Raw genomic sequence first — 27,086 nt, forward strand, 5'->3', positions numbered from 1 at the left:
CCGGCAGATGATTAAATTTGCTATTCATCCTTTGCTATTGCATGCCCAGGAGGACATGAATTTTGCTTGGGACAGCTTTGTCTCTTGTATGCAAAATGTCATTAGGGAGTATGGCAAGTGGCATATGACTGAATGGAGGAATGAGATTAGGGGGGCAAAAGAGACAGTGCAACAATTGACTGAGTTTTCCCAATCTAGGCCACTTACGGATTCAGAAAAGGATTACCTATCACGTGCTCAATCAAAACTTTCTGCTAATGATAAGAGGAAATTGCACAAATGGCAGATAAGGGCGAGAATGAAGCCCCTCATGGACAAGGGCTGCTCATCAAAAGCTTTCTTTCAAGGGTTGCATGCTACTCGAAAGAAAAACTCATGCTTGAGGGTTAGAAAGTTGGATGGTTCTTGGACTCATTCTTTTTTGGATCTCCAAGATGAATGCCACAACTATTTTCAGAAATTATTCTCTGCTCCTCCTTTCCCATCTAATCAAGTAATTGATGCAAGGACTGAGTTACTCCAATATGTTTCTGCAATAGTTGAGCCGGATAATGCTCTTGCTTTGGAGAGGCCTTTTACTCACACAGAACTGGATAATGCATTGTTCCACCTCAGTAAATATAAGTCCCCTGGCTGGGATGGCCTTACGGTGGATTTCTACATTTCTTTTTGGGATGATTTGAAAGAGGTCCTCTTGAGAATGATCAATGTGGCATGGCAAGAAAATCAGTTGCTACATTCTTGGAAACATGGCATAGTCAAGCTTGTGCCCAAAAACCATCTGTGTGATCACATATTTGATTGGAGGCCTATTACATTGATGCCGGTAATTTACAAACTTATTGCCAAAATGTTAGTGCATAGGCTTCATGGTATACTCCATGCAGGTCTTCACCCTCATCAGTATGGGTTTCTGCCGCGAAGACAAATCCATGACAATATATCCAATGCCTTGACTGCAATTGAATATGCTAAGTATTCTCGTCAGGATGTGCTGATATTGCAGGTGGATATTGCTAAGGCATTTGACAATGTTCAATGGGATTTCATTTCTCAGATTATGACAAAGCTGGGCTTTGGTCCCAAGATGGCAAATGCTGTTTATTGGCTATACTCTGACGCTACTGCTCAATGCATTCTTGGGGGCCATTTGTCTCGATCATGGATATTGGGTCGATCGGTTAGACAGGGCTGTCCTCTTAGTGCTCTCTTCTATGCAATTGCCACTCATCCTCTGTTGATGTATCTTGATCATCTTACAGACTCAGGACAGATGACTGGTCTTAAAATCCCAGGGGCTAAACCTTTCTTGGCACAAGCATATGCAGATGATTCCTTCTTTATGCCACAGAATTCTCCTACGGAACTTTGCAAGCTTATGGCCACTCTCTCATTATATGGACAGGCAGCTGGATTGCATATTAATTTTGATAAATCTAAATTGATACCCCTGAAAGAATGTGATTGGCATTCTATTCTTTGGCCGGGGCAGGTGGTGCATTCCAGAGAAGTGGTCAGACATTTGGGATATCCCATTGGATGGCATATCTCAAGAAAGCAGCAACTAAAATGGATTTTCCAAAAACTCCATCGTAAGCTGGAATACTGGAAGATATCTACTTGGCCTCTTCATGTCAGGCTCAGAATTGTGCAATCCATAGTGATGTCTTATGTTCAGTTCTATTTGCCTTTATTGCATTGGTCCTCCAGGGATATTTCAGCCTTTATGTCTCAAGCTATGGAGATATTATGGAAGACAAAATCTGCTGTTAAAGCTTTGAGACTGATGAAGATGGAAATGGTGTGTTCCCCAAAGATGCATGGTGGACTCAATATTCTCAATATAAGATATCATGTACTTGCAAGGAAGGCTACTATGTTGCACACTTTCTTCTGCCAACAACAGCCATGGACTTGTATGTTAGCGTCCATGTGTGTCAACATGAGGACTTTAGCTTATGGTCATTGGATTACGGATCATTGGGAGGTTGTTATTGGGAGATTTCAAGGCAGGATACCTGGCTGTCCTTTTTCCACTGCCTTAATACTTGACTGGAAACAAGTTCTCTCTAAGGTCAAATGGGCTCCTCGTAATTGCTTGGGGATGAACTCCATGAGGAAGGAAAGTATTCATTGGAGTGCCATTTTTGACACTCCACTTGCCTTGCAGGAACCTGTTCGGGCATACAATCTTATGAAACTGGGAATTAGGTACATACATGATGTGGTGGATGATCGAGGATATGTCTTATCCTTTCCTCGGGCCACTGCTACCTATGCATTGGGAATGCATCATAGGCCAATATGGAAGAAAATTGCTGAAATATTGCTTCCTTTTTTACCTATTCCAACTATGGCTGACACAGACAGGCTCATGGATTGGCAATTGTGCTCATCTACTGCAAGCACTCATCCTGTTCCCCTTCCAGCCTTGACCTCCATCAAAGCTTACAGGCTTCTTCAGCCTCCCCCATGGATTCAGCAACATGCCAATTCTTTGTGGCATATGAGAAAGCCTCTCTCTTGGTGGCGGAAGAATCTCCGCATGTTATGGAAGTGTAAAATGCCACTGAAGCAAAGACTCTTTCTTTGGAGATGTTTGACAGGCACATTATCAGCTGGGGTCACACTTGCCAAACGTCACATTGCACCATCCACATGTCTAAGATGTTCAGCTCCCTCAGAAACCTTTCTTCATCTGCTGTGGCAATGTCCTTGTTCCAGGACCCTCCTCACCAGAATTTCAGGCTATCTTCGGCTCCGATTCCCGAGTCACAGATTTGGGAAACATTTTTGGCTCTTTGGCAGATTATTGCAGTCTTTGTCCCAATACTCACTATTTCTTTTCTGGGTGAGATATGAAGACAAAACAGGGTTAGGGTTAGGGTTTACAGAAAGCAAACAGGCGTGGAAACCAAGGAGAGGGAGTGAACACGACTGCTGTATATCTCAATGATAGATCAAAAATCAAGTACAAGCCACATGATAGTGACCCCTAAAGGATAAGTGTTCACATGTCCGGCCATAAATGTGCCGGGTGGACCAAAACACTTATAAACTGCATATAAGTGAAAATGAACTAAACTGGGGGAAAAAAACCTCCACTAACTGAAGTAAAAAGTGCCCCAGTAACCTACTGATGATCACTAGCACTCCTCTGGGTGCATACACAGCATAAAACCCAACAAACCCCCCTGGAGTGATATGTGATCACTGTACATCATCCACCAAAAGGAAACAAATTCAAAGCATTGCGGAATGCTTCAAATTTCGGACGTGGTAATGCCTTGGTGAAGATGTCTGACACATTCTGATCTGTAGGACAGTAGATCAGACTGATATCTCCTGCCTGGAGTCTCTCCCGAACAAAATGATAGTGAATCTCAATGTGTTTCGTGCGAGCATGAAACACAGGATTCCTAGCCACAGCAATGGCACTCTGACTATCAGTATAGATAGGTGTAGGCTCCTCCACTGAAATATCCATATCAGTCATAAGACGACGCAGCCAAACACACTCAACAGTAGTAGTGTAGGCTGCTCTGTACTCTGCCTCACAAGATGAAGTGGCCACTGTGGTCTGTTTCTTGCTTAGCCAAGAAATGCATGAAGCGCCAAGGAAGAAACAATTCCCACTAGTGGAATGTCTGGTATCAAAATCACCAGCCCAATCTGAATCACTGTAAGCATGTAACTGCATGTCACCCCCCTCAGGATAAAGCAACCCAAGAGACAAGGTACCCTGCAAATAACGGAATACACGCTTCACAGCTTGCCAATGTGACAACCGTGGGCTGTGCATGAATCTGCTCAACTGAGAGACTGCATACTGAATATCTGGCCTTGTATTACACAAGTATATGAGGCACCCAACAGCCTGAGCATATGTAGTGGCATCAAAGGAAACACTGTCATCTTGTAGTGACAGTTTCATCCCAGGCTCCATAGGAGTACTAATAGGCTTGCAATCCTGAAATTTAAACTTCTCCAGAAGTTTAGCAACATAACGTGATTGCAACAACCCAATGCCTCTGTTATCCTGCACAAACTGTATGCCCAAATAGTAATGTACAAGGCCCAAGTCAGACATGTCAAATGTCTGTTGCAGTATCTCTTTAAAAGCTGCAATTTTGTCATCATTTGATCCCATGAGCAAGAGATCATCCACATAAAGACTGATGACCAGCAGATCTGTCTCTTCTTTCTTCACATACAAAGTGGCCTCTGATGGACTGTTCACAAATCCCTGAGTGAGTAGAAAAGCATCTATTTTTGCATACCAAGCTCGTGGAGCTTGTTTCAAACCATACAAGGCCTTTTTCAGCCTGCATACTTTCCCCTCATGACCATGTTCTGCAAATCCCATGGGCTGAAATACATATACTTCCTCCTCGAGGTCCCCATGTAGGAATGCAGTCTTTATGTCCAACTGGTGAACAACCCAACCACGATGTGCAGCCAATGCAATGACACACCTAAGTGTCGACATACGGGATGTAGGAGCAAATGTCTCCTCATAATCAATGCCCTTCTTCTGTGCATAGCCCTTTGCAACTAAACGGGCTTTGTACCTGTCAATGGATCCATCTGCATGTCTTTTCAACTTATAGACCCATTTAGTACCAATGGCTTTCTTGCCTTTGGGCAGATCAACCAAATCCCATGTTTGATTCTTTTTAATAGAATCAATCTCATCCTGCATGGCTTTGTTCCAATGCACATTATCTCGTGCATCCACAAATGAATCAGGCTCATCATCATCCTGTAAACTGGCTGCCATAACCAGATTCAAATCCATGATGTGTGCATGCTCATTGGTCCTTGTCTCCCTACGAGTACGACCAGCAAGAGGACCCTCTAAATGGCTGTCCTGTAATGTCCTCAAATACCATCTAGGTATATGTCTGACCTGTGGTGCCTGCTGTCCCATATTTGGTTCAGCTTCTGGTTCATTTGGCTGCTGAATTTCTGCACCACCTACATCATTTGCTGGCTGTCCAGTACCCTCATGAGTTGGATCACCAACTGTGGAATGAAACTCCATGGGTAGTAGACCTTCAAACACATCATTTTCAGCCTGATTTGCCTCATAACTAGCCATGGATATTTCTGATTTTTCATCAAAAATCACATCTCGACTGATGAATATCTTCCTGGATAGTGGGTCATATAACCTGTAGCCCTTGCTCTCACGGCTATACCCAACAAAAATGCATTTTGTGGCTTTATCATCAAGCTTCCTCCTCAACTCTTTGGGTATGTGTGCATAAGCAAGACACCCAAAGATACGAAAATGCGATACAGAAGGCTTGCGGCCATGCCAAGCCTCAAAAGGAGTAATAGAAACCAATGCCTTTGTGGGACATCGATTTAAAATATGACAAGCACACATTACTGCTTCCACCCAAAAGATATGTGGTAGTCTTTTTGCCTTTAGCATACATCTGGCCATCTCCATGAGTGACCGATTTTTCCTTTCTGCAACCCCATTCTGCTGTGGAGTGTAAGGAGTAGTATACTGATGTTTTATACCTCTACTCCCAAGAAAGGAATTCAGCACATGTGACATATATTCCCCCCCTCGGTCAGAACGGAGAGTCTTCACCTTGCATCCTGACTCTGTCTCAGCAAGTGCTACAAAGGCCAAAAATGCATCATATACCTGTGATTTCTGTGTCAAAGGATAGACCCAGCATATACGAGAGAAGTCATCAATAAATGTTGCAAAATAAAAGCAACCACCTAATGACTTCGTCTGCATGGGACCACAAAGATCACTGTGTATAAGTTGCAACTTTGCAGTTGCTCTTAGAGTTTGATCACGTGGGAAGGAAAACCTGTGCATTTTTTCCAAAATACATCCTTCACAAATGTGATCTGGAGGCTTCTCCATGAGAGGTAGATCTGTAAACATATTATGTCGCTGCATAAGCATAAGACTACCAAAATTTACATGCCCCATGCGAGCATGCCATAACTCCGCATCAACCATAGCTGGAGTAAGAGTGAATGCATGATAAGCAGACTGATCCACTGGCTGAAATGCATCCAACTCATAAAGTCCATGACATAATGTACCAGTAAGCATCAAGGTCAAGGCATTTGCTTTGTCTCTGACCATGCATTTATCATCATCAAAGTGGACTTACATTCCACAATGTGCTAAAGAAGAAATGGACAACAAATTCTTCTTTATCCCTGGTACATATAAGGCATCTGTAAGGCGGAGAATAGAGCCATCAATGGCTGTAAGCTGAATCTCCCCAATGCCACAAACTGGATATGAAGCATTGTTGGCACACTGAACAGTTTTGCCAACAGGGGCAGGGCCAACATGAGTAAACAAATCCCTGCGAGATGTGATATGCTTTGAGGCACCACTATCAAAATACCAAGTACATGCATGCTCTGTCAAACTGAGTGCCTGTGAAGACCAAGAGGCATCATAGCTGCATGTAAAAAAACAGTAATCCCTGTCCTCAACAAAAGAAGCAGTCTCTGGAGGAGCTTTAGGAGCATCATTAACAGACATCCCAGCTTCCTTTGCCTTCTCTTTGGCAATCCTCTTCCTACATTCCGTGATGTAGTGACCTGGCTTCTTACAGTAATGACATTTGCCCTTCTTCTTGGGCTGTCCATCACCTTTCTTGGTATCCTGTGAAGAACCACCATCACCTGAATTTTGATTTGCACTCTTTGGCTGAGATTTCCCTTTTCCCTTTTGACCTGTAGTAAATGCTTGTTCAGCATTTGTGTTCATATTCATATTCTTCCTCATTTGCTCCTCTTGTAGTAAGAGAGCAACAAGTTCCTGATACTTGAGGGGTTCAACAGCATTCCTCATGCTGAGGTTCAAAGAGGTATGGAAAGCCAAGTAGGATCTTGGCAAAGAGTGCAAGATGGTGGACACAAGCTGTGTCTCAAGAATAATCTCATCCACATTGATGAGTTGCTCTCTCAAATCCTGCAGCTTGTTTAAGTGGCTAGACATATCATCTCCTTCATTCATTTTCTGATTTTCCAGCTCTCTTTTCAAAAATGAGATCCTAGCCTCATTACGAGCAGCATACATTTGCTCCAAAGTTACCCATGCATTCTGTGAAGTGCCAGCTGAACGAATATGAGGTATAATGGACCTCTGAACTGACAATGCAATGAGTGACAAAGCTTGTGCATCCCTGGCATCTCATGTCTTTTGAGCATTAGTTCTCTGAACAGGCAATGGCTGTCCTGGAGCCTGTACCTGTTGTCCTCGTCCACGAGCACCCCCTTGAGGAGGAGTCTCTGGAGCCAATGGACCTGGACGTGGTTCATCACCACTAACAAAATCCCAAAGACCTTTTGCCACAAGCACATTTTTCAGCATAAAACTCCACAAGGAGTAGTTCGTGCCATCCAATTTGTCTTCCTTAGACAAATATGTGAATACATCACTTTGCTGTTGATTTGCCATTATGCTTTACGCACAATGTTGTACCTGTTTACCAAAAAACCCAATAGCAAAAAACCCTGATAACAACTGTACTCCACTGAATACAGTTCACCCAAATCTGCCTGCACTCTCAATCCTCTGAATGTGCAGCTCAATGCACCAATGACTGAGTAGAGCAGCAAATGGCGTACACAATGCCAAAATGCCCCAAAAATGCCCAAATTTGCTGCACCCAAACTGTGCAAAAAACCTGTATATTTTCTTGCTAGAAAAACTGCCTGTTGTGCCTGTATATTTTTCTTGCTAGAAAAACTGCCTGTTGTGCCTGTATATTTTTCACAGAGAAAAATAAGAATGCCCAAAACTCAAAAACTGTAATGCTTACCAGCTGAGATTGCACTGCGTATGAGTTAATGTTGTACTCGTAGACTGTTGTACTGTGCAGGTACTCGTAGCAAAGTACGAAAACAGTCCTATGTAAGCAAGCAGGTACAGTACGGATACTGAGGCGACCACAGTACTGTGCAGGTACAGTCGGTGCTGAAGTCGGCGCTCACAATAGTTGTAGGCGACGACTGACTAATGCAGTACCCGACTGGAGGCGACCAGGTACGGGCAGCAGGCGCAGAGTATATCTGACGGCGCACAGGTGTACGGGCTGAAGGCCAACTGGAGGCGACTAGACACGGGCAGGTGGCGCAGACTGACTGGTACACAAGCTCCGACTGAAGGCGACGTGCAGTACTGTACTGATGGCGCAGTCGGCGAACTTGTACGGAACCTGCAGTGTACCTACTGAAGGCTGCGCAGGCTTTGTACGGGCAGGTACAGTTGTACGGGCAGCAGCTATACAGAGCTTCAATGCTCTGCTGAAGGCGGCGCAGGATGTGTACTGGAAGGTAGTGTAGAGCTTCAAAGCTCTGATACCAATTGAAGACAAAACAGGGTTAGGGTTAGGGTTTACAGAAAGCAAACAGGCGTGGAAACCAAGGAGAGGGAGTGAACACGACTGCTGTATATCTCAATGATAGATCAAAAATCAAGTACAAGCCACATGATAGTGACCCCTAAAGGATAAGTGTTCACATGTCAGGCCATAAATGTGCCGGGTGGACCAAAACACTTATAAACTGCATATAAGTGAAAATGAACTAAACTGGGGAAAAAACCTCCACTAACTGAAGTAAAAAGTGCCCCAGTAACCTACTGATGATCACTAGCACTCCTCTGGGTGCATACACAGCATAAAACCCAACAAGATATTGGGCTCTTTGTCATTGCGGCAATCCTTATATGATGCCTGCCATGAGGGTGATATGGATGCTTCTTGCATAGAGCTCTTTTGTTTATGTTTCTGACATTTGGGTTCCTCTCCTTTATGGAGATCTCCCATCTTTGTAAATTTGTGAACATATAAATATACTGCACTAGACATTACCAAAAAAAAAAAAAGTGTGTGTACAAAATACATAAATAGATATATAGATATATACATACATACATACACACACACACACATATGTATGTGTGTGTGTGTGTACATATATATATATATACACACAATAGACACACACACACATATATATGTATGTATGTATGTGTGTGTGCGCATGCACGCGTGCGTGTGTGTGTGTGTATCTATCCATCTATCTACACACACACACACACATATATATATACGCACACACATATATATACACACATATACACACACACACACACACACATATATATACACAATACATTACATGCATACATACATACACACACATATATATATACGCACACACATACACACACACTTTTTTTTTTGTGGAATCATAAGTATATTAAATTTACAAGATGACTATCCAAAGTAGATAGTCTCAAAGTACATCAACTGAAGATGTCAATATAAGACAAATATACATCATGATCTATTTGGTCAACCTGCATGCAATCGAAGAAAGATTGATGCAGGGAGTACCGAAAGAAAGAAAAAGCAGAAAAAGCCGCATCACCGAAAACTCCATGGTTGCGAACTTTCCATAGTGTCCATAAAGCCCAGTAGCGCACCCATGAGAAGAAAAGAGTGAATTCTGGTCTGGGCAAATGAAGACCAAATAGCCAAAAAAACTTTCCAAATTTCATATTTGGAAATCTAGCCCGCAGAAGCTGGACGATAGGAAGAAAAAACTGACGAGAAGAAGGACAGTTCCAGAAAATATGAATGACTGTCTCCCTGGAAGCAGAGCATCTATGGCAAGTGGATGAGGATATATGTCTGCGTGCCAGAAACTGTCCTGAGGGAATAACAGCCAAAAGAACGCGCCACAAAAAAAGCTGTTGTCAAAGAGGAAGCTTCGAATGCCAAAGAGATCACAATCGTCTTTTCCACCACAAAGACGACCGATGCATATGCCAGAAGAGATTTGCCCGTTCAGAAACCCAAGGGAATGGCAACAAATGTTTATACAGACCAACAACTGTAATATCAGATAGCCTCAAGGGATGGCATGAAGAATCAGAAGAGGAGATAGTCCAATCCTGTAGGCGATATCGAATTTCCAACAGTGGAATCGGCAAAAAAGGCTGAAGCATCTGAATTATATCACGCCAAAGACGACGATAGTGAGGTCCCAAGCCATAATGTGCAGCAGCCTGTGGAAAAGAAAGAGGGGAGCCATCACGATGGATGATATCTCCCACAGAGGTAACACCCTTTGAGTGGAGAAAATATGAACGCCGGGGTTCTTGCACCGCCAGGGGAACTGAAAATGCTTTGGACCAATGGATGCTCTTAGCGCGGAGAGAGTTGCCTTGTAAGGAGTCACGACCATTCCATTTTAAATTTGAAAGGACAAGCTTCCAATCAGCAAGTAAGCCAGAAATGAGAGGACAGCCCTTAATTTTGCCAGTAATGTAACCAAGAATAAATTCCCAATGAGTAGGTTGCCAATGGCCAAAAGCCGAAGTCGTCAGATAAAGTAATAAATGACGGATCATCCCTGTCCAAGGCTGAGTGCCTTCCAGAAATTGAAGCATCAGTTTACCTCTGTGGGCAAGAATATGCACCTATAAATTAAGGATATTCAAGCCTCCATGCATTTTAGGGGTACACAAACGATTTGCCGAAAGCAAACGTACACTCTTTTTCCCCTGCTTCGATCTCCAGAATATCTCCAAGATGGTGGACATAAAGAATTTCAGCTCCCCCTGAGAAAACCTGATGAGAGGAAGGTAGAACTGAATATAGGCAACCAAGATGGATTGGAGAATCCGTAAACGAACATGCAAAGGCCATGTTGCAAGTTTCCAGTATTCCAACTTTTTCTTGAGCTTTGCCAAGACCCAATCTGTTTGTTGACGGCAAGTGACTGTCCATCCCAAAGGATATCCCAAATGCCGAATCAAATGAGTGGAGTGAACTATTTCCCTGGCCATAGCAAATCATGCCACTGTTTTGAATGCAAAGGCAACAATTTAGATTTCTGAAAATTGATTTGTAGGCCAGCCGCAAGTGCAAACAAAGAAAGAGCTTGCATCAAAGTAGAGAGATCCTGATGTGTATTGCGAGGAAGAAAAAAAGAATCGTCAGCATAAGCTTGAGCAACCAACTGACGTCTATTCTGAATGTCCAATCCATGAAGACTGCCAGTATCAACCAAATGATCCATATAAAGAAGCATGGGATGCGTCGCTATAGCATACAAAAGAGCACTTAAAAGCCAGTAAATGATATTCTGCATTTTTTCTCCAAATCCCAGAGCACGCATGGTTTCTTGAATGAACCCCCATTTAATAGTATCAAAAGCCTTAGCAATATCCACTTGCAATAATAAGACATCCTGCTGCGTGTATTTGGCATATTCAATGCCGATATAAGCATTTGCAATGTTATCTGTAATGTGCCTGCGAGGAATAAATCCATACTGTGCAGAATGAAGTCCATCATTCAAGTAACCCTTAATGCGATCGACAACCATTTTACTGATAATCTTGTATATCACTGGCATAAGGGTAATTGGTCTCCAGTCTGCCAAAGACTGACATAAGTGTAGGCAACAGCTTCACTAATCCTTTTTTCCAGGAAGCTGGCATTTGCCTTGTCTCCCAGGTAATGTTTACCATACGCAGCAAAGGTAATTTGAGGGTGTCCCAATATGCAAGAAAAAATTCAACTGTAAGGCCATCCCATCCTGGAGCTTTCCATCGGCCACAAGACCTGATTGCATCAGACAATTCTTGTTCAGAGAATTTTGTTTCTAGTTGTTGCGCTTGAGTAGCAGAAAGAATGGGGGATACATGCTGTAATAACTGATGACGTGCATCATACACTTCCATGGCGTGAGAATCATCCTCATCAAATTGAGAGGAGAAATGGGCAACACAAGTCGCAGCCAATTGTGCTCGGGTGGAGGTCCACGTGTCATCTGAAATTAAAGTGCGACATATAGATGCAGCTTGTTTTCTGGAATGTAAACTCTTGAAAAAAAATTTGGAAGAGCAGCCTTTGTCCAAAAGCGCCTTTTGTCGTGCCCGTATCTCCCATTTGACAAGCTTTCGATGATCATTTACCTGAATACAGTGACGAGCTTGACATAAAGAAGTGGCTTCAGCCAAAGTTAGAGAGCGAAGATGACTAAGCTCAATTAACGATTGGCATGTTTGCTTAGCATAAGCAACAGTCTGTCTCCAACCTTTCAGATACTGTTTACCATAATCACGGATGACTGATTGCATGCGAGCAATAAAAGCTGTCCATGCATAATCCAAGTCAATGAAAGATTGAGGAAAGAGTGGCTGACAGGCCTCAAGTATCAGTGCTTTGAATGCATCATGCTCCAAGTAACTATTATTGATGATAAGCAACCTTCGAAGTGGCAATCTGTCATCGGGCATGTCATGCAGATGAACTCTGAGCCATAAGGGTACATGATCTGAATATGTAAATGTATAATCTAGCCACAATTTGGTTGTGAGAGTATCATAATGAAACGGATCAAGCTGATACCATCGATCCAATCGAGCTTTGTAAGTGGATTGAGCATTATGTTGGAAGGTATACCCAGGCATCAGAGGCTGAGATTCTTTCCAAATATCAATCAGATTAAGCGTTGCTACAAAATCTGCCCACGAAGACCTCTCAGTAGCAAGCATATGTGTACGACCGGATGTATTATCACCAGGTTGAGGGGCATTATTGAAATCTCCACATATGAATGCTTTCTGTCTCCAAGGGTACAATTTCATTTGTTGCCATATCTGTCCTCTAGCCTGAGAGAATTGAGGTGCATATATCGATGCAAATTCAAAGATTTCACCCTGAATAAAGCACTGCATAACCATCCATCTGCCTTGGAAGTCATTAAATGCCATGACTGGCTGCAAATGATGTTTCACAAGAAAAAGTACACCCGAAAAGGCATGGTGGCCTGCATAAAAAATATCATAACCAGCATAATGGCCTTGCTGTCCAACATAGTGATGTTGATTGTGTTCCTGAAGAGCAACGATATCTGGCTGCATATGCTTCAAATATGCCCAAACCATCTTCCACTTTTTAGGGTCACACAAACCCTGTACATTGAGAGTCAAAACTGTGATATATGACATCATATTTATAGTGTATGTACAGCATGAACAAAAAAAGTAGCTCAAGCTTGCATTTCCTCCACAGGGTCTGCACCTCGATCAGGAGGAGGAATATCTATGAGACGGGTGGCTAGCAAGCTAGCAGCCTCTTCTTCGGGAAACAGAGTACGACCTGCAGTTACAGTAGCCCAGGTGATGCCAATTCCAGAATTTTCTTCGGGGGTATGTCCACTGGAGGAGGCTCCATTCCAAGTTCTAGAAGGTAAAGGACGCCTGGGGATAATTGTCCTGCGTGGTGGCTGAGAGGTTTCTTGAAGTATCTTTTCTTTTCCTTTTGGTGAAGAAGTAGAGGGATTAGCCACAGCTACATTCATATCAGAAGAGACTGGCACTTTGCCTTTTTCTTGAGGCATAACAGGAGTCTTCATACTTTTGTTTTTAATCCCTGAAGGACCAGGAGTGTCCTTATTTTGCATTGGGATGGGCAAGGCATCAGGCGGCATCTTATGGAGGACCAGAGGGCATTGAGATGCCATATGTCCAAACTTTTTGCACTCAAAGCATGCACCTGCAAAAAGACCCCATTTGAGTCTGAAAAATGCACTCCCCATGGAAACGTTATTTATGGTAACAGCATAAGATTCCGGAGTGGGCTGATCTGTGTCCCATAAAATACAGAATCAATTTGAGTTGCCATTTGGTCTAGGAGGGCATACAACCTTTCCTAGAGATGCTGCAATTTTAGGTAACAAGGAGGCCAAACATTGGGGGAAGTCCACCACTTCTACCCAAACAGGACAGCGATGCTTAATCAAAGCCTGATAATCTCTGGTGGGGGACCATGGCAATACATGAACCATCCGTTGTCCATAGAAGAGAGGGGAGTGCTCTAAAAGCGTTTGTTTATGGTGCTCATCCACCATAATGACCTCAAAGAAACCTCTTGCCACATAGTGGACTTTGCGAACAAAACAACCACCCAATGTCCGTGTTAACCAATTCCCGACATCAGCAGCAACGGGCATCCTGCCTGGAAAAAAGATAATCACAGCATGCTTCGCATATTCTCGAATGGGATCTATGATTTCATCCACATCCACTGCAAGCCCCACCATAGGAACAGGATCTTTCCAATTTTTGCGTGTATCCTGAAATCCTTCATGCATTACCTCATAAATCAGCCCGGCGTCTCATGCACAGGGTCATTCTGATCCATAGCCTGCTTTTGTTTTTTATGAGCATAGTATTTTGTAGGAGAAGCCATGAAATTCTCTCTCTCTCAGAGATCACACACACACACACACACACACACAGAGGGATGTACAGAGAAGGACAGGAGAAGCTGTAGATTTCAGGGGACGCTAGACACAAGATACAGGCGCACACATGAGAATGTAGAAGAACAAGTCGTTGGTCGCAGCTTGGCAGGACGCAAGCACACAAACGTGCAAGTCACAGAGGCGCACAAGCGTGCAGGTCACACAGTTCAGAAGGAGCGCGCACACACACACACAGACACGCACACACACAGGCAGTCCTATACACGTACGCAGGTCGCAGAAGACAGGAAGAAGAGCAGATCGATGATGATAAGACAGCGCAACTGGGAACAAGAGAAGGGAGCGAAGAGAGCTGCAGGGCCAAAACAGACCAGGAAGGAGCCCGACACAGTCCAGGAAGAGGCGCCTGACCACACGTACTCACCCGGAGCAGGCGAGCAGATAGTCTAGATAGCAGGCGAGCAGATCGAGGGAGCAGGCGAGCAGGTCTCCACCGCCGTCTCACATACACTCACACACACCACCCACATAACACACACACACACACACACTCAAACCACACACACGCACACACACACACACACATATATACACAATACATTACATTACATACATACATATATATATATATATATATATATATATATATGTATAAATACATATTATTTATACATATATATATATATATTATTAATATATATATATATATATATATAAAACATATTATAAATACATATTATTAATATATATATATATAGAGAGAGAGAGAGAGACACACACACACACACATATATACACATATACACGCGCACACACATATATACACACACACACACACACACAATACATACATACATATAGATATATACGTATGTATGTACGTATGTATTCAGGTGCATTAAGGGCAAGCAACAGCTCTACAAATGTTAGGCTTTTCATAATTATAACACAATCGACAGCATAATGCAAGTTTAGTAAAGAAAATAGTAAGCAATGAGGTTAGCTCAGCTCTGCAATGTGGTGCAGGTATGCACCGCATATTAAGGAAACTTAGGAATAAGTAGCATGCACCCTACTCCAAGGCATGGATGCCTATATATGTAAGTTCTCTCTCTTCCCCTTTCCGTGCTCACACATCTCTTCCTGGAACACCTTAAACAACTCAACTATGGTGATGAGTATTTCAAAAACCTCAAAGGCACCTTGATCAACCCCCCTCTATCGCTTCATAAATATTTTCATTGGCCACAATCAGGTCATTTCTAGGCAGAAGTATTCATCCAGACATTTTGTGTAGAGACGATCTGTAACGGGACATACCCTGATGGAAACTGCTTGAGGATAAAAAGATGGTAAATGATGCAACCTCACCTATCACCAATTCTTTGGAATGAGATGCCATGACCTTTTGGGCAGTCGAATCCGTAGTATAACCGAACAATTTCTTGCTCTCTCTCGCCTAGTGTTGACTCTAGGAGACCATCTAGGTGATCCTGGAAAACCCAGAAAGTGATCACTCAACATTTCCCAACATTAGCACAAGCTTAAGCTACTAAAAACTTACCCGCAAAAACATATTGTCGACTACATTCCAAGGGTTGTTTTCAGAACAAGGATCCGCAATATACTGCAGCAAGGTCCACCACAAAGAAATGAAAGATCGAATAGGAAAAGACTCTAGTGAAATTGACACTTGTGTCTGCCAAAAGCCTTACATTATGCATGGAGTCTCCTTCTGGACAAACACTGCCCCATGTTTTAGGCTTGTCAAGTGATGTCATTCGCTTCGAAGCCTGAGAAAGACCATCATGCAAGATCTTAAGAAGCATTGTTGAAGTCCAGGTAATTCAAACCATAGTTTTTTTCACACTCGTATGTTTCACTGTGTAGACATGCAACATATGGTGAATGAATGCAAATGAAAAAAAATAAAATCAATCAATATAAATGCTCTTAGTTTTTCCTTATAGTACTCAACATCATGAGCTTCTGTAGAGGAGGCACCACATACCTAGCTAGGTACACGGTGCCTCCCCTACAAAAGCTCATGATGTTGTAATTGGCAAAACTTCTTGTGAGGGTTCACGTACGTTTCAGATGATGAGAAAATACCATACTTTCATACCCGTATGCGTATGTCTGAGTATGAAAAAACTATGAATCAAACTATGATAAAAATCAATCCCACAAATCCTAATACCTTCAGTACGACAGACACAATATCGTTCGACATATTCAAAGCTTTTGAGAGGCTCTGCAAACACCACCCCACCAATTTTCATAAGTATCTACCACATCAGCATGAGCCAAGTCCGGCTTTGATCAAAATAGAAAATTGGCAAGCAAACACAAAGTTGATCAGGCAATGTGCTCTACAAAGCCTTTCTCAAGCTGTGCACAGAATTGGAAGCTAGACTTGAGCTGTTTTGTGACAAAAATCTTGATTTTGTGTAAACAAAATCTGATTACATAGCCTCTGTACAGATTGTAAGAACGGTGCCCTCTCTACTATACAGTCATGGGAAGAGACATCCCCCATGATAGCAGATGATGTGTCCATCTACACAAGCCACTTGTTTTTATAGGACACACACATGCACACACATTTGGTTTTTTTTAATAAACACCATTATGTCATTAATTCAAGTGTCCTAATGAGGCCCAATGTACATGTGGTACTACTAGAAATAGTGGAAAAATAAATCTAGCTAAGAGAGTGAAACCACATGAGAGGTGTGAAGACTCAATAGAGCAACTTAATAGATATATAAAAATGAATAATTAGCGATGTGATACAAGGTGTGAGGGCCACATTATATAGGCCTGGTCATGGGATAAGAGTGAAGTACAATCTGCAACACGGCAATCACATAGGTATGGATAAGATAAGTGGTTAAGTGGCTAAGGGGTATTTCACACATGGTCAAGCGGACACTCACTTATAAGGCCAAATAAACCTAACAATTGATAATGGAAAACGCCATCAACACAAAAGTTTGCAGTCCTAAGGGAAGGTCTTCCTTCATACTAGAGCAATGTCTAGGCCCTTGACAAAAAGGAGATGGATAATAAATTCTTAAACGTTAAGGTGGTTTATAGGGAAGGAGAAGCTGAATGATGGAACGGCCAACAAAGCACCCCTTGCATGAAAATAATTCCCAATCCTCAACAGGGAAAATTAGGATGCTATACTTAGTAGAAGAGCAGCCGCACTGGTGTTGTTGATGAGCATCCGCATGGTGAGAACCAGCTGGACTCACAACTGGAGCAAGGACTCCAAAAGGTGCAATTGGGTGGGATATAACACGTGTGTCTATGCAACTACTCTGTTAGCTACAAGAATCTCAATCGGAGGGACATCTACCAATATAGATACTTTCCAAAGCAGTTCAATGGTGCAGCATGTAAATAGACATGGAGAAATTTAATATTACCCTCGTGTTCTTTTGCATCTGTTACTTGAGGACCAAGGTGCTGTTCTTCTTCTTCTTAATTGGTACCACAAGATTCCTTGGCGTACAGTACGAGTTTTTTTTAGTAGCATACTTAATTCTATAGTGTATATACCTAGATGAATCCAAGAACAGGCCCAAATTCACCTTTTAGGAATGTGCGTATTATATACTCATGGTAGTCAACCACAAGACTATATAACTATCGACTCCATTATGCGTAGCATGGACTAGATACTACGACATCCCCACTAACGCCATCACTGCCCAATAGTGGGTGTAGAACTCTGTATAAAGATATGCGCTCACACACGCACTCCACACACACACACACACGCATAAGAGCATATATTCACACAAAGGCCTTCGTACTGAGTTTCTGTCAAACCTCCATAGATGCAGGGCAGACTCAGCCATAATGAAGCCTAGCACTAAGGGAAGTAGCTGATAGAAAGAATGAGAGCAACAAATAAGTAGTTGATAGGGCAAATGCACCACTAAAGATAGAAAGAATTAGCACAATATCAACCATTTCTAAACAATAGACGCTAGACACATTGTTTCAAGTCACATTGGCATAACTTATTAAAGGAAAGATATAATACAAGCATCCCTTAAAATCTAGAACTTCAAGAAAAAAGGTACCCCAAAATTTGGTTTGAAATGTTACTAATACACACAGTAAGGTATGGTACTAATTGATCTGTATGCCGTACCAAAACAACCCTATTCATGAGATAGAAGCTCTGGTATAAGCATAAGCACGAGATCCCATCTAAGTCTTGTTCACTAACCGAGCAACCTATTTCTAGTGCTATCAATTGGGTCTGCCAATTGTCCAAGTTAGAAGTACAAGGTGAGGCCACCAAACGAGTGCGAAATTACGAGTCCTCAAAATATGACTTGATGCCATCCATGGCTACAATGAAGCTGTGGAGCGCACTAGAAAGTCATATTGTGCAAAAAATAGGATTTTTGTAGAATTAGGGCTTCAGCCTAGGCTAGGGTTTCAGATGCAGAAATTAGGTTTCAGCTAAAATTAGGTTTTTTGCAGAAATTAGGGTTTTTGCACTAGAATTAGGTTTTGCAGAAGCGGCATCATGTGGAGATGTCTGCGAGAGAAAAGGGTTGTAGATGTAGATGAAGAATATATTTGTCTGATTTGATACCATAGTTGAGTGCACCCACCATAAGATCAAGCCATGGAGAAGATAGAACGCATCTAGCTGAGAGACTGAAGTTTGAACCACACAAGAGGTGAAAAGACTCAACTTCATAAAAATGATAAAATGAATAATAAGTGACATGATACAAGGTGTGAGGGCCTTAGACCTCGTCACAAGATAAGAGTGAAGTACAATCTGCCACCTGGCAATCACATAAGTATGGATAAATAAGTGAATAAGTTAAGTGCTAATTGGCAGTTCACACGTGTGGTCGGGCAGACATGCACTTGTAAGGCTCAATAAACCTAGCATAAAAGTGCGACCCATTTAAAGATAATTCATGTTGTGTAAAAGAGGCAGGGAGAACTTCAAAAATCCAGAAGGGGCCCGTGAAGGGAGACCCCCATTGGAATAGGAATGTGTGTACCATCGAACAACTCCAAAACACATGGGGAATTGTTTCCATTAAAGCCAGAAAGGAATGATATTGTGTTGATGTGATCCATTGTTCCTATAGAAATATGCCCACGGGGAGGACTTATGCAACATGACCCCACAGAGAGAGGCATTCTTTCAGTGACAAAAAGATTTCATGAAGTATTGTTTGAAGCATCATGCTCCACCATTTATGCGACCTTCGCATCCCCCAGATAAGATTAGCATGTTCATAAAATGAGGGACTCTCTATAATCACATGATGCATAGATTTAGGTCGCCATTCTTATGGGTAAAAACCAAGAGACGTCCTTCCTTTTTAAGTATCCAATCCAGTAGACGATCATTCACAATATCTTGAGGGATGGGGGGATAACGTAGTAGCTGAGCTTGAACTTTCCTCCACAAAGGACGATAATGCAATCCCAGGAGTCACTTTCTCCTGGAAGCAGAAAAGGTAAGAGCATGACCAGCATCATCAATTATGCTTTGTGTAGTAAAACAAAACCTTGGCCATATATGCTCATAAGGGATAATCTCTCAAACGAGGATTATCTATTTCAATGTTGTATTGCATGAGCATATCTACGTGCTTACCTTGCATGACAAATGTGTTGTTTCGAAGTAGGAGAGACAGGAGCCATGCCAAGAGCTTCATATGGTGAGATGAGCCGAGTGAACCCCGTGGAAATGTGAACAAAATAAAGAAACAAATTGGGAGTACAAGAGAATTGGGCAAAGAAATTTGCTGATAAAAATGAAACTGGAGTATAGAGGCCCTTTCATAAAAATGAGCATGTTCTTATAAAATCCTTACGACTCATGCCCATGATCAGATTTCGAAGTAAAGCAGAAGAACTAGGGCTAAGGCTGCTGTCACACTAGGGCACACGGACAAGCATAGTGGGCAAAGTTTTGTTGGTGGTGTCAGATGTCTGGGCCAAGCTTTTTTCGACCAACCTGATCCCCCCAGCAGACAACTTTCTCAAAAAGGGTGTGATTGCATCTTGCAAAACTTGAATCTGGCCCACGTGAACAGATACACCAACTGGACTAACCTCATTGGATGTAACATGAATGGCAGCTTTTTATGATTTTTAATGTTGGGTGCCCAGTGTGACACCACAAGCACAGGACACCCCATTCTTGTGGCTGTCTGGGTGCCCATATGCGACAGGGGCCTAATTATCTACTGTGTGGAGGTTATCCATTAACATGGAATCTCCGCTCTGGCAAGTTTTGCTCCACCATGGTATCAAAGAGTTCTCCTCACACTAGCTGGCTTTACTCGTTCTCAACAGGCTTCACAAGGGAAAGCTCCCCACTCGACTCCATCCGTCACTCTGCACCGTCTGTCAATTCTATCCAAGTTCATCCTCTAATCTCAGATGCTATAGTCCTGCTCCAGCCAGACTCCTCTTTTGGTTGTAGCCACCGACCACATCAACCCTATCTAACCCACTCTAGCCATGCTCAGCTGGAAAAAATGATTCTTCTGTTGTTTTTGAGGAGCAGGAAGGCGAGGGAGAGAAAAGACGTGGGGGCAAGGGGTGTTGGGGAGGGGGGGGGGCGCGTGGGCGGCGGGGAAGTGGGGAAGGTGGGGTTGTGAGGGGGAAAGGCAAACAGGAATTTTCCTTACCGGCGCCACCTGCGCTTAGGACTTTATGGGCAAACAGGATATCTATGTAGGCTTAGGCAACAAAAAGAAACATAATTTCCACTAGGATTCCCCATTTATGTATTACGATGACAACATCAGCTTCTGCAGGAGGGGCGGAGCATACTTAGCTAGGTGCAGTGGGTGACGGGGCTGGCCCAGGAGGGGGGGGCGGCAGCCCCCCTGCCCCCTACTGCACCTAGCTAGGTATGCAGAGCCTTGTCTGCAGAAGCTCATGATGTTGAACACTATAGGGAAACATAAGGGAAAGGGGGCCTCTTTCCTACAAGGGAAAATGCCAAAAACTTGTTGCGTCAGTCCATGACAAGGTTGGTGTGGTCCTCTGGGCCACTCGCTAAGCTATAACCCTGATGTGCTTAAAGGTTCGCAATTGCAGAACTTCAAAACAAGATATCCACATCCACTTTTCCATTGTGCTCCGCATCCAAATTCCATCAGTCCTCAATGAGTAGTGACCATGCTAACCATTCAAAGCACTTCCAAAAAGGGTTGATAGCTTGTGACATCCTCCGTGCTTTTCATGATCACTGCCATTTTATCCTTGTTTTCTGGCTCACTTTTTGAATTGGTGGATAGAGCACGAAGTCAAGAGAATAAGCAATAGCTTCTACAAACCACAACAGGCAGATAATCTTTGTGCGCATCTGCGATATTCAATACTAATCAAATAAAAACTCTACAAGAATCAATTGACCCCATTAATCCCATTCTAGCATATGATAGAGAATGACGGTATATCTTGATACATCCATGATTAAAGACAAATTTACAGCATACATACGAGCTGGTGAAAAAAGGGCCAAAATGAGCAAATGGAGCAGCAAGCCAGCACGCACCTTTTAATACAATACAAGCACTTGAAATTTGATGGAAACGCAACATACCTTTACAGACACTGGTACGCCCTCCTCCTTCAATTTAGCCATTGTTCGGTAGACGAGCGTTAGCTTCGCATGCATATATGGCGGTATCCTCACAGTTTTAGAATGCTCTCCAAGGGCTTGAGTAACACCCTGTTGATAACCAACATCAACGGTCACACAAGGCTAAGATGCTTCCTACCACACACATCATGTACCTGGCGAATCCACCAATGCACATAGGTTGACAACTTGAAGCCTTTGGTGTAGTCGAACTTTTCGAGTCCTCTAAGGAGCCCCGCAGCACCTTCCTAGCTTAAGACAGAAGACTCTCTCAAAAAGAATGTGGAGGCGTATTACTACTCTAGGCTAGCTAGCCTTCAGGTGTTTTCATGCATCTGGAATTGTCAGCAATGCTATGAAGAAATGATAATATACCTGAGTAAGATCGGCCAGACTAATCCCAAAACGGGAGTACTTGTTTGCAACTGATATGACAAGCCGTAGATTGGCGAGGAACATGAAATCTCTAGCTTTATCTGCCTCAATTAGCTTTGACTGCAGTTCTCTATAAGAAAGCTTGACGTTGAGGGCCCATAATTCATCTGAAGGCTCATAGCCCAAAGTCTTCGTCAGCCTGAAACCACAAATGAGCTTGATCAAAATAACAAAGAGACCAAAATAACTGGAAACTTTATGAAAACAAGTAAATTGTATACACCTAGATGAATCCAGGATCATGCCCAAATTCACCTTTTAGGAACGTGCATGTTATATACTCAAGGTAGTCAACCACGAGACTATAACTATCAACTTCATTATGCATAGTATGGACTACATACTACAACATCCCCACTAACATCATCACTGCCCAACCCTGGATGTAGAACTTTGTATCAAGATATGCTCTCATACATGCACTCCACGCGCACATGTGTGCACATATATTCACACAAAAGCCTTTGTACTGAGTTTCTGTCAAAACCTCCGCAGACGCAGGGCAGACTCAGCCATTATGAAGCCTAGCACTACAAGAAGTAGCAAATAGAAAGGATTAGTACATCAAATAAGTAGTTGATAGGGCAAATGCACCGCTAAAGATAGAAAGAATTGGCCGCAACTCGGACGAAAACTTCGAAATGTGAAATCAGCATATCTGCTAATACGGCTAAACTCTCTCTCTAGATGAATCTAGGAACATACCCAAATTCACCTTTTAGGAATGGGCCCAAACAGTAAAGATCAGAGCTTTGTTTCTTGTGAGATCCTATCCAGCAAGCTCTCTCCAAAAGCATACTCACAAAGAATCGTTGCATCATGATACCACCCAAAACCAAAAACGTACTCACCAACACTTTCTTACATGATGATGCCAGATAAAGTTGAGTCCTATGTACCCAAATTAATCCAAGATCATGCCCAAATTCACCTTTTAGGAACGAGCATGTTATATACCCATATGACTATCAACTCCATTGTGCATACTATAGACTGAATACTTCCACGTCCCCACTAACATCATCATTGCCCAATAGTGGGTATAGAACTCTGTATCAAGATATGCCAGTTTTCAAACTGTATCAAGAATCTAGTCCTAGGCCAGTTCCCCTCATAGCTACTGTGCTACAAATTTCACTTATGCACCTACAGAACTTGCTAGTTATCCCTACTCAAACACCCTGCAGCCATCATTTCAGTACAAAAACAGATTTCCCAATACTCATAAGCCTCCTCAATCCGCAGATATCTCAAAGTACGTCCAATCCATCATTTTAATATCCTTGTTTTGCCAGCACATCCTTGACTTTCCTCACTCTCTACAATAGTCATGCCCAAGAGAAGCTAAATTTCGTGTATGCTTGACCTCCGTTGCTTCTTGAAAGTGGGCATAGGAAGGATCATACCCAAATTCACATTTTAGGAATGTGCATTTTATATACTCACAGTAGTCTTCTACAAGACAATATAACTATCAACTCGATTATGCATAGTACAAAGACTAGATACTACAACATCGCCACTAACGTCGTCAGTGCCCAAGTGTGGGTGTAGGAACTATGTATTAAGATATGCTCTCTCACTTGCAGTCCACACGCACGCACGCACGCACGCGTGAGCACATTCTCCAGAGATGCAAGACAGACTCAGCCATAATGAAGCCTAACACTAAGGGAACAACAACAAATAGAAAGATATGATACAACAAAGAGATAGTTGATAGGGCATATGCACCACTTAAGATAGGATTCAAATTTTACATTTCATATTCACTATGACGACCCTTATTTGTAACCTCGCTCCCTTCTGGTATTAGAAACTGTGAGAAAGTACTTACCTCATTTTTCTCACGATTGAAACGGGTAATAAGTATAGTCAACACCCTCTTTTCTGTAGTTGATGAAAGCCATATTACATGGTAGCCTTAGTATAGTCAACGCACTCCACTCTTTTCTGTAGTTGATGAAAGCCTTATCATACGGTAGCCTTAGTTATAGCCTCTGCAAGAGTTAAATTCTGGCTATGGCAACAACATTTTTTGCTATATATAAGGATTTGCTCATTTATATATCTGTCTTATACTCCAGCATCCCTTTTATCCCTGTCATAGTTGCTAATATTAAGATGGCCCATGTCGACATTCACTAGATACATCGCTTTATCAATCTCACTCATATGAGAAACTAAAGTCCATCATTGACAAAATGTAAATATGTAAACAAGAAGCAGCCTTAAAAGGAGAGCCATATCAATACCATCAGTTGACAATTTAGAGTATCCGTAAATGACAAGAAGAAGAAGAAGACGTAAAATAGAGCCATCCCCTGTGTTGTCAAATGACAAAATTATCAATCGGGGAGGCCGAAGCTCATATTGATGACTTGCAGGCCACCCAATAAGACTCCTCCTGAAGAACCTAGACCTTTTCAATAGAGGATCCTCCAAATGATGCATCGAGCTCCATAGAAGGTACCAGTAGGTTGTTAAAACAACTTGCAAATGCATTGGGAGAATGCAAACTTTCTCAATACTTATGATGACGCTTTCACCTGCTATAGAAAATTCGTGCAGCTTTGCGGATATGAAGGATCCTACCCCACCCCAGCTCAGCCAGACGGTGCCAAAAGTGGGTGCCCCTTGCGTTAAAGGTCTCACTATGCACACACACCCATGCACCCCTCACACTGGGTCTATGAGGACCCTTCTTAGCCATTGCATACATACAGAAAATAACATCCACAAATGTACTAGAAACAGGGTGTAAGAAAAGCTTACTTTTTTCTAGCAGCTCTCAAATTCTGACCCACTTTCATTTTCTTCGAGAGCAGAGTTTCTTCCTCTTTGGTAAGGAGAGCTCTTTTTATCCTGCTTTTCATAAAACCAAGAGTGCTGACACTCTGAAGCGCCTCTAGCAAGCTCTCCTTTGCAGCAGTTGAGCTAGAAGAGGCCGAGGAAGCTGATGTGGCATTGACATAGTGCTGAGTTTGCGGTGACTTGGCATCGACGAGGCACTGAGTTGGCATCCCATGCAAGACACTGCTGCTGCAAATTCCCTGTTTCCTTGCGAGAAAGCGGCGTTGCCTAGCCGAGAGCCGACCACATTCATGTCCCATTTCTCTGTGGGTGTTGCGGGTATGTTCATCCGTACATGCCCATTGGCTCTCCAATTCTGATCTTTTAAGCTCTGTCAAAAAGTTCTCATCCTCTGCTTCTTCAACTGCCTTCATGGCATGCCCTTTTGGAGCTCTCAGAGATGGGTTTTCGACAGCAGAAACTGTTGGAGGGCAAGAAGAAAGATGTGAAGGAGGAGCTGAGATGGCCTGAGGAGGTGCTGAAGCTCTATGAGAGCCTTTGCTTTTCCTCCTCTTAAGAGGTTCTCTGTGCAGAAGTGAGATCCTGCAAGGGGGGAGCTCCTGAATCTTTTCAATGAAATTAGGCATAGAGACTGGAGCTTGAATGATGTGCTTGCATGTAGCAAGAGCCATAGTGGACGGAAGCTTCAAGGGAAGCAGGGGAAAGCCCTGCTACTGCATGCAAGCTTGTTGCTACTTCATGCCATCTTGCTAGAGCGAGCTCCTCGGAAATCAAGCACCATCTTTGATATTTTTCATGAGTCTGGACACTAGCAAAACTAGTCTATCTTGCCACGTGGCATCTCTTTTCTCCTTTCACTTTTTTCATGGTCAAGTGCACTTTCCATCGCTCTCAGTGATACCAGTAGAACTAGGCTTGGTTCCCACGCTAAAAGCCTCGACTAATGTTTTCTCCCAGTTTTCTTTCAAATGTTGGCATTAGAAAGAAACTTAGCAACATCCCACAAAGAAGGGGCAAGAGCATCCATCAGGGTAGCCAACGAGTTTTTGACCAGCGAGTTTTTGACACCAAAACACCTTATGAGCTCAGCTAATGAGCTACTTATGGATTTTTCCCATTTTAATTGAATGAATACAAAAAAGTCCTTCCACCCATTTTTTAAAAGTTCCAAAGTTCAAACTTTCTTTTTCATAAGGGGGCTCTTATAAAGCTTTCCTTGCATTTCTCATAATATCTTCTTGATGGGCGGGAGCATACCATATACTCTAAATCTTTAACAGGTTGTTTTGACTTAATTCATTGCAACCAAAAACAAAAAGGGAGGAGCTCTCTTTTTTTAGAGTAAAGAGAGAGAGAGAGAGAGAGAGAGAGAGAGAGAGAGAGAGACCCTTTAAATTAATTCCAAGTGAGTGGCATTGAATGATGGGGCAAAATGAAGTTTAAGGAAGGCTTGGTCATGTCATGTGCCTCTCCTATTTTCTTTTAATGGCAAGTGCTTCTAATTTTAGGAAAGACTAAGGTTTGATGTTTACCGTAGGCCTAGCTTGGTCCAAACCATAGTCTTACTTTAAGCACTGCCGAAGATATCAATTGACACAAAAGAGGAATTGGACCACTCAACTAATCATTACACAACATCTAACTCAAACATCCTTCATTAGTATATGTAGCATGGACTTGTTCATAAGTAATATGTTCTCTTTCTCTCTCTGCCTTTCCACATTGGACCTTTTTAAAAGGCCACACTCCCATAACCCTCGAGATTTGGAGGATGACTAGAAACAGTCGATTGAAAAGTTGACAACTAGTTGGCTTTTACAAGCTCAATGCAAATGGAGGTGGTATATATAGTGGTTAAACCACCCTCCACATCTCCTAAACATGTTGATGCACATTG

The 27,086-nt window shown here is 42.6% G+C and overlaps 2 protein-coding genes across 3 annotated transcripts in view; one reads left to right on the forward strand and one right to left on the reverse strand.

The window, feature by feature from the left end:
• The window catches only part of LOC147630811 (uncharacterized), a 39,686-nt gene extending 13,700 nt beyond the window's left edge, over nucleotides 1-25,986 (reverse strand). The window contains exons 1-8 of one of the 2 annotated variants that reach the window (XM_086809201.1): nucleotides 25,151-25,985; nucleotides 22,316-22,514; nucleotides 22,096-22,188; nucleotides 21,902-22,030; nucleotides 16,487-16,540; nucleotides 16,002-16,079; nucleotides 15,851-15,913; nucleotides 15,658-15,779 (exon numbers count right to left, since the gene is read on the reverse strand). In XM_086809201.1, the coding sequence (XP_086665327.1) occupies nucleotides 15,658-15,779; nucleotides 15,851-15,913; nucleotides 16,002-16,079; nucleotides 16,487-16,540; nucleotides 21,902-22,030; nucleotides 22,096-22,188; nucleotides 22,316-22,514; nucleotides 25,151-25,860 (1,448 nt within the window). In that variant the 5' untranslated portion in view covers nucleotides 25,861-25,985. Of the gene's footprint in view, nucleotides 1-15,657; nucleotides 15,780-15,850; nucleotides 15,914-16,001; nucleotides 16,080-16,486; nucleotides 16,541-21,901; nucleotides 22,031-22,095; nucleotides 22,189-22,315; nucleotides 22,515-25,150 lie in introns of both variants that reach the window. The other variant, XM_086809202.1, reaches the window with a different exon arrangement.
• Nucleotides 1,610-8,340, forward strand: LOC147630812 (uncharacterized). The gene is made up of 2 exons (XM_086809909.1): nucleotides 1,610-2,851; nucleotides 8,194-8,340. The coding sequence occupies exons 1-2, from the start codon at nucleotides 1,664-1,666 to the stop codon at nucleotides 8,338-8,340; spliced, it is 1,335 nt and encodes a 444-aa protein (XP_086666035.1). The 5' UTR covers nucleotides 1,610-1,663.
• Nucleotides 25,987-27,086: the final 1,100 nt, after the last annotated feature.

Source organism: Cibotium barometz, chromosome 15 (assembly GCF_041138505.1).
Source record: "Cibotium barometz isolate CiBa-2024 chromosome 15, ASM4113850v1, whole genome shotgun sequence".
Lineage (NCBI taxonomy): Eukaryota > Viridiplantae > Streptophyta > Polypodiopsida > Cyatheales > Cibotiaceae > Cibotium > Cibotium barometz.

Excerpts from the sequence above, each read along its gene's own strand:
- LOC147630812 (XM_086809909.1), top strand. The coding sequence starts at position 1,664 with ATGTCTTATGTTCAGTTCTATTTGCCTTTATTGCATTGGTCCTCCAGG. Across the intron at positions 2,852-8,193 it reads ACTCACTATTTCTTTTCTGG|TCGGCGAACTTGTACGGAAC; the intron begins GTGAGATATGAA and ends CTGATGGCGCAG.